This window comes from Limulus polyphemus, unplaced genomic scaffold (assembly GCF_000517525.1).
Source record: "Limulus polyphemus unplaced genomic scaffold, Limulus_polyphemus-2.1.2 Scaffold7385, whole genome shotgun sequence".
Taxonomy (NCBI): Eukaryota; Metazoa; Arthropoda; class Merostomata; order Xiphosura; family Limulidae; genus Limulus; species Limulus polyphemus.
Window position 1 is genome coordinate 824 of NW_013672995.1, and position 13,051 is coordinate 13,874.

The 13,051-nt window shown below is 31.9% G+C and overlaps 1 protein-coding gene across 1 annotated transcript; it reads left to right on the forward strand.

The window, feature by feature from the left end:
• The first annotated feature begins 466 nt into the window (after positions 1 to 466).
• Positions 467 to 11,293, forward strand: LOC106474578 (zinc finger CCCH domain-containing protein 13-like). Its single transcript, XM_013935266.2, has 3 exons — positions 467 to 581; positions 2,003 to 6,197; positions 9,664 to 11,293. Exon 2 carries the CDS (start codon positions 2,058 to 2,060, stop codon positions 6,153 to 6,155), a length of 4,098 nt encoding a protein of 1,365 aa, XP_013790720.1. The 5' UTR covers positions 467 to 581; positions 2,003 to 2,057; the 3' UTR covers positions 6,156 to 6,197; positions 9,664 to 11,293.
• The last annotated feature ends 1,758 nt before the right edge of the window (positions 11,294 to 13,051 follow it).

Genomic DNA, 13,051 nt, shown 5'->3' on the forward strand with positions numbered 1-13,051 from the left:
GAACCACAGGTAAGGCAGCGGCAAACATATTCCACTGCAACTCTTGAACTGCTCTTTACCAACAAAATTCGGAATAAAACTTTAAGAATAGTAGATGTGTGTAAAATTTCCAAACAAATTATATCAAACGTTTAGGGTTATTAATGTCTAATTTAGTACTTTTTGGTATTTTTTCGTAATACAAAAAACTTAAAAGAAATCAGATAAAAACTTGCTGTCGTAAACTTAATTAAATTATATATTGTTGGTTCTTCAACTCACTTCATTTATTTATTCGTGGTCTAACTGTATGCTATTTAGCTCTTTGTTTTACTTTTCGTACAGATAATTTATATGTTTTTACTCAATAAAAACGTAGTAGCTTATATTTAATCTTTTATGTTATCACATTACATGTATAATTAGTTTTTTAGCTCTTCATAGTTTGACGGATTGTGTACGTCTTTTTAAGTGTAGCGTTGAAGAGTTTAGTTTAAGGCTTTTCACTAGTAGTAGAATATTAGGGTTAGGCCTATTGTGAATTAAGAGTTATGACTCGGGTTCTTTACTAAAATTTTTAAACGATAAAATAAATGACGAATGTGAGTTTTAAAGAACGTTTCTAAACTTAATTTTTCAGTTTTAACTTTTACATATAGTTATAAACTTAGTTATGTTTAGAAGATATTTGTCTGAATGAGCGCCAATAATCATATTCTACTGCTGTGTACCACTACTATTACTAGATCTCATGACTTAAGTTCTAACCTATTCTATATTCATTGTTATTTTTAGAGTATTAACGTTTAAGGTAATGTCGATTTAAAAAAAGGGTGGGTGTGCAAGAAGAGACTTAAAGGACCAAATGGTCCCTTGTTGTCTTTCAGTTGTTTAACATAAACCACTATTTCAATTTTAACCTAATAGTAGATGAATCTATGGTAGTGAGTCACTCAATAAGAAATCATAATGTGGCTAAGTTTTATATATATGCAATTCTGCATTCTTATATTAATATTGTCTATTTTGTGTCAACTGTTATAAATACCTGTTTTGTACACTAACAATAAAATCACAGAAAAGTTATGGGCTTTCATATTCCTTCAGTATTCTTTTTGTTTCAAATGAGTTATACTAATCATCAATATTTTATTTAACTTTTGGCATTAAATGGGGGCAAGATCATATATGTTTAACTGCAGTATATTGACCTTCTAAACCTATGTGTTTGATCTATATATAACTATTAAATTTCTTAGTATATATATATATTTATATATATATATATAAAGGGGGAAGTAATCTTTTTAAACAGTTATTTGATTAAATCAAATCAATAATGTGTACTCGATTGATTAGATATACATATATATATATTTATATAATTAATCTTCTTGTATATGGAATTTCCACATGTATTAATATTTAGAATAAAAGATGTATACATACACAAGTTTGTTGACAGCATCCATGCTGTCCAGCATATAGTTGTGCATAATTTTGTATCTGTGTTTGTAAAGAGAAGCTGAAAAGATATTGATTAACAAATCTTATTGAAAGAATACTCTGTGCCACTATAGCGTGCAGTCTACACAGATACTATCATCATCACAGTTTTAATGATTCACTAAAACTTAATTTTTGCTAAATAATTTATATATATCCACGTTTTCATTAAATAAATAATAATAATTTAATAAGTTGTGTGTTCCAAAACAGTACCTTAAATTTAGGTTATAACTGTGCTAGTTTTGTTTGAATTTATTTATTTCTGAGTATATTTGCCCCAAAAATGTAATGTAATTGTATATTGTACGTTATTAGTTTAAAAGCATTATTTATAATAAATGACACCAATTGCAAATAAACAAAAGTTAAAACGGTGATGATGATGATGATAGTATCTGTGTAGACTGCATGCTATAGTAGCACTGAATATTCACCATATTTTTTTCTGATTCTTGAACAAAGTAAAAGACTAATTTGTTGTAAGTATTACATTTATGTTTTCTTAACTATTTAGGACTGCATGTTTTATTGAACAGAGGAAAAAGTGACTGGTATTTATAAATACCATTATGTCTAGTAAAGTGAAGAGAAAGGTCACAGTAGAGAACAGTAAAAGCAGCAAAAATAAAAGCCAAGAATCTGAGGAAGTGCCTAGAAGACCAAGTGTATTTGAACGTTTAGGAACTGTATCATTGAGTTTAGGTTTGCCTTCTCAAGACAGGCATTCTAAGGCTGATGCGCTAGAAAAGTGTCACAATTGGCTGAGAACTGGGAACTGCTCTTATGGTGAGACGTGCCGTTACCAACATGGACCTTACAGTAGTGGTTCCCGTGGAAAGTCTGAGAAAAAAGATATAGCTGAAAAAGATCTTCGTCACAAGGTAAAAAGCAAACGAGAAGATAAAGAATCTGTGGGTGGTGGTGGTGGTGGCTCTAACTCCCCTAAACCAAAAAATATACCACAGAGTGTAAGTCGTAATAGAAAAGGAGAGCAAGAGAATAAGATAAAGTCTACAGTTGTAGTGACTCGACCCAGATCATCAGCAAGTGATGGTGAGGAAAGAGAAAAAGATAAAGGAAGAACAGGAACTTGGGAAGATGATTCTGATGATTGGCCTCTTGATGCATCTCAACTGGACTATAAAGAAGAATTGACTTTAGAAATGAAACGTCAGCAGTTACAACGAGAGCTGGAACTAGAACTACAAAAAGAACGAATGATGAATGAGAATGTGACCATTACCAAGACTGTAGCATTCAATGGAAGCAGTGGAAGTAGTAGTGACAGTGACAGTGGTTCCAGTAGCTCAAGTAGCTCTAGTAGTAGTAGCAGCAGCAGCAGTAGTGATGACAGTGATGGTGAGGACAATAGTTCATCATCTTCCTCATCATCATCATCAAGCCATTCAGAACCTCCAACAAGAGGTAGGAAAAAACAGGTCAAAGAAAAAACCAAGCAGAGTGTACCTAAGCGCCAAGTCTCAAAAGAAAGACCTAAAAGCCGGGAAAATAGTAGTTCTCATAAAAGTAGTCTTGCAAAGCAGTTTTCTTCATTTTCACATTCTTCTGACACCAGGGCAAAAAAAAGACACGAAGAAGTTCCTTCTGTAAAACAGCAAACAAAAACGGAAGAATCCAAATTTCGAAAACCATCTGAAGGAAAACAAGTGAAAGGCCCTCGAACTCCAAGTCCGTTTCAAGGTAGGAAAAATACAAGTAGGCAGCATGATGATCGAAATGCATTAAATAGTTCCAAAGAGAGACTTAAAAGAAACAAACGTAAAAGAAAACGTGATCAACAGAATGAAAGAAGACAAGATATCCCAACTAGTTCAAATACCTTGCATGAAAAAAAATTTAAAAGTCATCATGAGAAAGAAAATCAGCCCAGAGATGATGCTTATATTTCTCGAGATCGAGGTCGTGGGCATCATTCTCCACTCTCTCATCCTGAAGATCGTCAACGTAAGTCATCCCCTGTCAAAGGAAAACAAGAACGTGGAGATAAGCGAAAACTATCTTCTCCTGTGGAGGCAACTTTGAATAAAGATAGAAAGAACAAGTATCATCAAGAACAAGTTGAGTCTGAACGAAAAAGATCATATCACTCAGAAGAAACTTCTAAAAGACCAAGATCACCTGAAGAAGAAAATGAACGCTTTTCAAAAAGAGCAAGAAAGATGTCACCGAGGAATGAACCTTCTCATTTAAAAGATACTTCTCAGAAAGAGAAAGGAAGAGAAGCAAGTAGTAAAAGAAAGGGAAGTCATCGAGAAGAAAGAAGCTTAGAAGAAATTGACAATAGATACAGACTGTCTTCTCCTTCACAAGATAGACAGTCAAAGGACAGGCGAAAACATGACTTGGGTATTTCAAGAAATAGAAGAGAGCTTCCACCAGAAATCAGAGGATATGAAGAATTACCTGAATTAGGACAAAAAAGAGAAGATTCTGAAAGTAGAAGAAAAGAAGAGTTTGATCGAAGAGAGCATATTTTGCCAAAAAATGAGGGTGGGGGAAGAAATTCCAGGTTAAAAGAAGAGAGAGATATAAAAGATAGAGATTTTGAAATTGAATCCAAATATAGAGAAGAAAGGAATTCAAGACATGGATTTCCAGCAAGTTATAGAGGCTTTCAAAGTGAAATGTCTCTTCAGCAAATAGGAAATGAAAGGAGAGAGAATTGGAATGATAGAAACAATGAGAATAGACAGAGATATAAAGAAAATAATCGAACAAAAGGTAGAGATAACTTAGAAAAAGCTAAAGGCTTTTCACCAAGACTTGATTTTCATTCAAAAGGAAACTCCCCCAATCCCCAGCATAGATTAATAAGTGATTTTGATTCACACATTTTTGAAGAAGATTACAGAAGATTCTCCCCAAACCAACGGCATGGTGGTCATGATCTCCGCCAAGAGCAGTTATTTCCTCCTGATTTGAGACATGAGCATGATCTGTTCATGGAACCTACTTTTGGTAGGGAACCTTTCTATCCAGATGGAAGGGAAAGGAATAATTGGCAACCTCGGATGCCCAGAGATTTATATGAACCTTTGCCAGAACGAAAAGTTGGTGGCAAAAGACGAGAAGAGAGAATGTATCATCAAAGACGAGAAAAAAGACCAGTTACTCCTGATTTCCCAACAGTATTGAGTGTAAGAGATGACCCTCTTGTAACTATTGAAAAGAGGCCTCCTTCAAGAGAGACAAAACTACCTAGATCACCAGGCAGAAAACATCGTGATAGCTCTCCTGCTAGTCATGGTAGCTGGGATCGGGGAAGTTGTTATAGTAGTAGAGGTCGGGACAACCGGCGTGACCAGAAACCTGAAATGAAAAGAGAAGAACAAAAAAGAAGCAGAGAAAGAAGTGATAAAGCATTGGAAGTTGACAAAGGAAAATCTCTCTCGGTTAAATCTTGTTCATCTCCTTTACCTTCTCAAAATATAGAAATAAAAGTTGAACCAGAAGATACCAAAAAACAAGAATCGTCAAAAATACGAACTGTATCTTCACCTAGTCCAAATAGAAGTCCAAAAGTTGTTGCTTCTGAATCAGTTAACTCCATTTCCAACAAAGAGGTTTCTAAAGAAACTCCTTTTAGCCATAATGGTACATGTAATTCTCCTAAGGTGTCTGAAACACTTCCTGTTGTTGAAGAATTTAGTGACTGGAGTGATGATGAGGATGATCAACTCTTAACAAGGAATGATTCGCCTCCTACTAATGAAAAATCTAGATCACCAGAATGGAAATTGAGAGAAGATAACCAAGAGAGAGAAACAGAAGTTCTTGATAGCTGGACCAGTAAAGAAGGTGAAAAAGGATTAGACCATCAAGAACTGGTTGACACTTTAGACTCAAATTCAAGGGAAGGGAGAATGATTGGTGACAGAAGTCCTTTAGATATGGATGAATATAACAACAGTAGAGACCAACCCTGTCGTGATCTGGGAGACTATGAAACTGTAGATAAAGTCAGAACAAGTGAAAGTGAAGAAGAAAGAGGTTTTCCAGAAGAAATGGTTGTTACAGATAGCGTGGATTATGACCCAATAAGTGATGATGAGTTAGAAGCTCTTATAGAAGAACCTGAAGATGAAGAGTCTAAAGACAAAGAACAAAGTGGAGGAATTGTTAATGCACTTGATGTTGATTGGTCAAGCCTAATGAATGAGCAACGTCCTAAATTGGAATTTATTCCTGGTTCAGCTCGCAAAAGGTTCACTGCTGCTCATGTTCTTTCAAGAATTGGATTTTCAGAAGCATTTGCTGGTGCTGAGTTGACTAAGCGATTAGTTGGCTTTTGTGAAAAACAACTGCAAGATGAAGTAACAGAAACAAAAGAAGACCACTCAACCTGCAAGAAAAAACTGTTTACTTTGGAGGCTTCAGTTGCTTCATTTCATGTACTAGCTGCTCAACGAAAACAAGAACGAGCAAATGTTGTTCATGATGTTGGGCCATACAGAAGAGCTCTTTGTGCAAGAAGAGATCTTCAGATTAGGCGGCTTTTGTGCAGATTTACAACCAAGATGGCTGATATTCCCTCAATCTCCTCTTCACGGCAACAGTGTGTGGATAAAGAACTATACAGGTTGAGCGTAAACCTATTCAAGAAATCCAAGGAGCCGACTGTATCAGCAGTTGATGTTTCTGCATAACATCATGCCAATTTCAAGATGTGTTGTATACTCTGTAAATATGTGAGTATTTTGGAAGCCTTTTTATAAAACATATACGTATTTCATCTCATAAAAAGTACTTTCATTTGATATTCAGACCAGTACACAATAGCTATCTTCATACGCAAGCTTTAGTTTGTACTTAAACTTCAGTAAAATTTACCATTTGAATCACAAAATCAGTGGAAATTATGTTACCTTTTATCCACCATTAATTTAAACAAAATAAATAGTGTGTACTATAACACTGTGTCTCTAGCATTTACAGTGTCAGTCACTTGATGGGCTTTACTACATTCTAATATCAACTCTAATTGATATTAAGGAAGAAATACTAAAAAAATTTCCAAAATTTTAAAACCAATTTCAGTACTTTTGCCAAAACAAAGAAAATTTTATCTGTAATATTTTTGTAAAACTGACTTTAAAAATTAAACACATCATAAATTTTTAAACAATGAGTAAGTTACAACTATTGCTTGGTTTGGCAAAAATTATCTTTTTGGAACACAATAGTAACATCTTAATTTGGCAAAATGAAATTTTTGGAAGATGATTTGTCAGTTCATAATATCAAATACTATTTTGTTAGTATGATGATGTATTTCATATCCTTCAAAGACAATATTTGTTCTTTCTCATTACCGTATGTCTGTTTATTGTGTTTTAACATTAACATAAGTCATCTTGTTCATAATATGAAACATTTGGTTTGTTGCAAGTTGGTGTTTAGGAAAGAATGAGAATGTGTTGTCTTTGAGCTATATGTTTGTACATGTACTGTAGGCTAAACATGTAAAAAATTATCTCAGAATATTTCTTTATGCTGGTAAAGTTCATGTTATCAAGTGAAAGAAAAGGAAGGTAATGAAATTTTGGTAACAAAATATTGTAGTTTTGCAATTGTTTCAGTGAAAATTGTATATCATCTGAATCATTAGTTTAGACAATACAGTCATGTCAACACTTGTATTAACACATTCACTTTCACGTCAGCCACATGTGGTGACGTGGGTCAGTATTGTTCAAGCTGCATCGACACTTGCAGCCTATATTCTATAAGATTACACATATTTGCTGAAAGCAGCCTAAGACACATTTAGATGTAGCTTATATAGCTCTGCATTGAAACCTATTTTTAAAAGTACATTTACACTGACCCACTTGTCTAAAAAAAATGACTTTGTATGAACAACTTTTCCTTCTCAAAACACTATTATTACTAATTTATTGGTAGTTTTACTATTTTATTTCATATTATCAAACATTTAGCATTACTTAGGTTCTGGCAAATGGAGTCAGTTGGATATTAGAATCCTTTTTTTTTTCATTGAAATGAAAATGCACATTGAATAAAAAATGACTATCATGAAAAAAAAAAATTAGAAATAATAAAACATATTCAATTCAAAAATTTTCCACATTATTTTTAAAAAAAAATATGTGTTTGACAAACTAATTTTTGTCAACACATTATTGCAAATTTTTGTGCTGTTCACCAAAGTGTTCAAGGCACATATGTAGATTGTTTTGGTAGTTCGGGCAACATGTTGGCACCCTTTTTTTATCTTCTTCTTTGCTTCTGCTCCTCCTACTTCTTTTTTCAAGATTGTAACATGTTTATTAGGTGTGACTGCATCCATTTCACTAAAAAATCCCTTTGGCCTAAGTGAAAGTTTTGGGTAAACCTGCCTTGGCAATGAATGTGTTAATGGAATTTTAAATTAATGGATATCTATGTCATTAAATTTAGACAATTGCTTAGTAATTTGTTGCAGAAAATCATTAAAAGATGACCTTGAGTGTAAACTATTTTTTTGCAAATAAACTGTTGATTAAGTAACCAAAAATGAAAACATGCTACAGCTATGTAATGTATCGTCAACAATACATTTTGTTCAGTATATTGTGTGTATGTATATATATACACCATAGTGTATAGGAAAGTAATAAGTGAATTTTTGAAACAGACACAAGTCTAATGGATGGAATTGCTCAGATATGTTGATATGTCATATAACATAACTCTCATACTAAGGTACATTTACCCTTCCTGTTTTATAGTTTTTACCGTCATTTTATTTGTCTTTGACGTACACACTTTTACTGTTCAGTCTTATTGTAAAAAGTTGTGTGAGTGTATGGTATATGTATACATGTGGTTCTGCCTTATGTTTGGTTGTTTTTTTCATTCAAAAAGTTGTACTTGCATTGCGGAAAGTATTTATCATTAAACTCAGATTCCATCTCACTTTCTACATAAAAATTTTACCAGTGAGATCCTATGTTTTGTATTAGTCCTATTGCAAATTTCTGAACTTTAATGCATTTTATAGTAAATTTAAAATATTTTAAAACAGACAATTTGTGTATTTCTGTTTTTCTTGAAAACCTAACTTCTACTACCTTGTTTGTCCAATTTTACTATGAAAAGACACATTTAATTGTGTATATATCCATACTTATAGATAAAGGTTCTGAAAATCTAGTCTTGGTAATTCGTCTTTAGATACTGCCTTAGAAAAGATACCTTCACAGTAATTCACCCATACTTTTATAACGGCTGTAGTCATGGTAATATACCTATTTCAAAATCTTACTGTACTTTCATAGCTTATTTTGTTAACATACAATATCACAAGATAAAACTGAACTTCAAAGATGGGCTATCTTAATTCCTAGTTCATACAGATATATATATATATATATATAAATATACTTTCAAAGAAGATTTATTTTTTTATTTGCTTCTGTTTTATTAATTTAAATGTTTTGATGATGTAACAACTCATAAGGCTCTAACTACAGTACTGCCCCATTATAATGCTACCATCGAGAGACGTGTACTCGAGAGTGATATAGGTGGGGGAACATTATAACCATCTGGTCAAGAAGGCACTCATGCTGAACACATACAGATTCAACAGACTACTGAAGCAATCGATTAAATATGATAACTGTTTACTTACATAGGGGAATAGATATAAAAATAACATAGATTTGTACCTAAAATATTTTATAAGCGTAAAAATTAATTAGTACGTAATTTGATTCAATAAATAAATGAATAATATACAAATCTAGAGGGCGCTGCACACTCAGCATACCCTCTATACCAATATTTCATGTGTCTAGCGTTTCGTAAGCTTTTTCTCTGGTGAAAAGTGTTCCGTGGCCAAAAAAGTTTGGGAAATGCTGTTCTGTACCATAGTATGAATTACAAGAATTAATGTATTTATGACCAACATTTGAAAGAAATCTTGCTGTCAATTTTATTATTATTTACAGTTTAGGTTTGACAGTGATCTTTGAAGAAGATCAGTACCTCACAGTGAATATTGTACATAATGGAAGTTGGGATAGATTCATAGAAAGTATTTAATTAGGTTTCCTTTCCTACAAAGATAAATCTGACATTTTATTTGTGGAGTAGGGTGATGCATTTTGGCTACATGTAGTTAACATTTATTGTTCCCAATTTTTTCAGAACAGCCAAGAACGAAGGAGTTAAGGCTGAAGGAGTATAGTCACAGAAATGGAAGATAGGAAGCATTGGCAAGAGTGTGTCTGTATTGACTGGATCTCCAGTTTTTCTTTAAAACATTTTGTATTATGAATTGTTTATGGAAATACTTTAGTTAAGGAATGTTAAGCTTATTATCATACATAATGACATCGGATTATATACTGATACAGTACTACAGAATTTATAATTGTGATTGGTATTTATTTTTTGTCACTACTAGGTATCATACTCAATTGCAGGGATTTTAAAGGACAGATACAATGTAACAATAGTACTACCAAATGATTTTTTAGATATCCCCCCAAAAAAAGATTTATTTTTGCAAGGATTGCTGGTGTTCATTTCAGTAATTCTTAGTTATATATATATATAACCAAAGAAGTGAGCTTAAAAACATTTTTTTAACATTATTCACTAGGTATTAATGAACAAAAAAGAATAAAATCAGCTTAACATAATGTGTACTGTATATGGTGTTGTATGGAATAATGGTAACTGTCATAAAATTTTGTGTTCAGAAGTCTCATTTTAAAACTACCCGATATGTTTCTTATTTTTAAACATGGTTTAACAGTACTTGTATGATTTTGTACATGTATCTAGGTAGCTGAGGCATCACACACCATTCATATTCCTGTTCATTCAGTTTATTTTCAGGCCTGTAGTCAGATAAGGGGACATAGATCCTGGTCTCTCCAAAATTGCTCTATTTTAATTCTTTGCTGAAATTGTATATTTCTAGATTGGTTTGGTTTGTGATAGCATTTTCATTATATGATGGTAAAAGGTAAATTTTTATTTGGATATTTAGGTTTTCTTGAACTTTTTAATTTTTGTACATCTCTGAGAAAAACATTTTGTGTAAGAGTTGTTGTAAATTGAATGCTCTTTCTAATTAAGCAAAATCATAAAATTTTCTAAAGGTTTGTATATTAATACTTGATTCAAGTAGTTTCCATTTACTTAAATTAGTTGTTACGTATTGCTTCATAATAGAGGTGAAAACTAAAAAAACTACCGGCATTAATTAGGAAACAAATGTATTTTCACATAATTTACTGTTGATTTGCATAAAGCAATTGTTATATTTATGTAATCAAATTTTGAAAACTCAGTCACATTAGGATGGTCTTTACATTAATAAAATTTCCTACTCCAAATTTATCAACTTTAGCTCCACAATAAAAAAAAAGTTACATACTTTCTCATTTGGGAGAAAACGAGCTTAATTTAGATATATATTGAGTAACGTTGGTGTCATGAGAGCTGGAATCAATTTGATGTTTTGCAGAAATTAAATTATAATCTATCAGATGTAGTATTATATTACAGCTGGTTTCCCTCAGGCTAGAATATGTAAAATTTCTATACATAATATTTCTCTACAAAATTTGTGCACAACTTTTTAAAGCCATTTCTATATCACTTCACTGAAAATTAAAGATATCGTAAATCCACAAAAATTTCTTTCTACTGTATGTTTTAAAACTTTCCAGAATGTTAATCATGGCCTAGGTTTAAAAAAAAAACGTGTGTTAAACTGAAATGTAAAAAATATACTTCCATTTACATTTTGTGTAATTAGGTGTTTTCATTTAAAAAGTATAATTTTTAGAATACATTTGTTATATCAGACTGTTTTATTTTGTAGTGATAACAGTCTATTATCTAAATCAGTTTTTTTTTTACTTCAGTTGCAAAGTAAGATATCTAATATGCAATGATAAAAAATGAATTTTCAGTTTTATTTAAAGCTACAATTTGCAAGATTTCATTCAAGTAACATGCTTTTTATTAATAAATTTTGAAAATATAATATATAAGTTTAGCAAGTTGATGTATTGCAGCTTAGAAAATATGCAAACTTATATTAAAATAACATGTAAAACACAATATTGCTGTTACATGTAAATAATCTGTACAAGAGAAAAAATGTATGGTAAGCTTCTTTTTATTAAAGAAATTAAAGTGTATAAGTACAAAATATTTGTTTGGATATTAAATTCGGAAAATATTACTACAATTACTTTTGTGCATGAATTAATAACTGAAGATTGTAAATTAAAATGGTTTTGATTGGTAGTTGTGTGTGACATACAAAAATAGAAAGTGTGTACATATCTGTGAGTTACTGGCTGAGCTTAATTTCTTCCAGATCAATCAAAACCTGCAACTTTTTCTGTTTGTAAAGAAGAAAAAAGTATATGTGTTTAAATGCCATTACAAAATATGTGGCTTGTAAATGAATAAGCTTAAAAATGGTTATTAATAAAAATGCCAAACTGACAACACAGTTCCTTTTTCATATGGATATTAAACTCTTGTTTGTAGTTAAATATCATTACAAGCTTCCATCTTGTAACCATTAACCACTACTATGTCTGTCATATTCTAACCAGACTGATAAGACTTGATATTGAGTGAAGGCCTCTTCAATATGGCCTGGTGGTTAGGGTGCTCGACTCGCGATCTGAGGGTCGCGGGTTCAAATCCCCTTCCTACCAAACATGCCCACCCTTTCAGCCATGGGGGCATTATAAAGTGATGGTCAATCCCACTATTCGTTGGTAAAAGAGTAGCCCAAGAGTTGGCGGTGGGTGGTGATGACTAGCTGCCTTCCCTCTAGTCTTACACTGCTAAATTAGGGATGACTAGCGCATATAGCCCTCGTGTAGCTTTGCACGAAATTCAAAAACAAACAAACAAACAAGCCTCTTCAACACTGGATGTAGTAGATGTAGTATGGTTGATGTACTTTTGCATTCTTCGTTACACCACTAATAAGTTCTTATAATTAGACTAACAACAATTTGTTGTATCTTAAAATATGATGTATAAAAACAAGAAAAAATGTGCTTTTTATTTGTCTTTAAGCCAAATATAAAAAGTAGAATCATAAATAATATCAACAGTTTGTTTCTAAGTGTCAGTGTACTGCATTCTGTTTTTCTGATACACTTATAAACAAACTATTTAATTAAGATTTTGTAACATTTTCCCTCAAAATTTTGAATATGTTGTTACACTTTCTAAATTCAGTATTATAAGTTTAAATTGTCAATATTATTTTAAGATTAATTTGTTAAACTTTTATTTGTATATACAATATTTTATCACATTGAATAAAACAGTTGAAAACATATATTGAAGAACTATCAAGATATCTGGACTAAATGAAAAACAGGTGTAATAATTATATATATATATATATATTGTGTGTGTGTGTGTGTGTATATATATATATATATAAAGTAGTACGTTTACTTAAAATATCTCTTAGGACCGACGTAGGAGTATACGGTACGAGAAGGATCTCTACTAGTTGGTATTAACGTACGTACACATACTG

Coding starts and splice junctions, on each gene's coding strand:
- LOC106474578 (XM_013935266.2), top strand. CDS start 2,058: ATGTCTAGTAAAGTGAAGAGAAAGGTCACAGTAGAGAACAGTAAAAGC.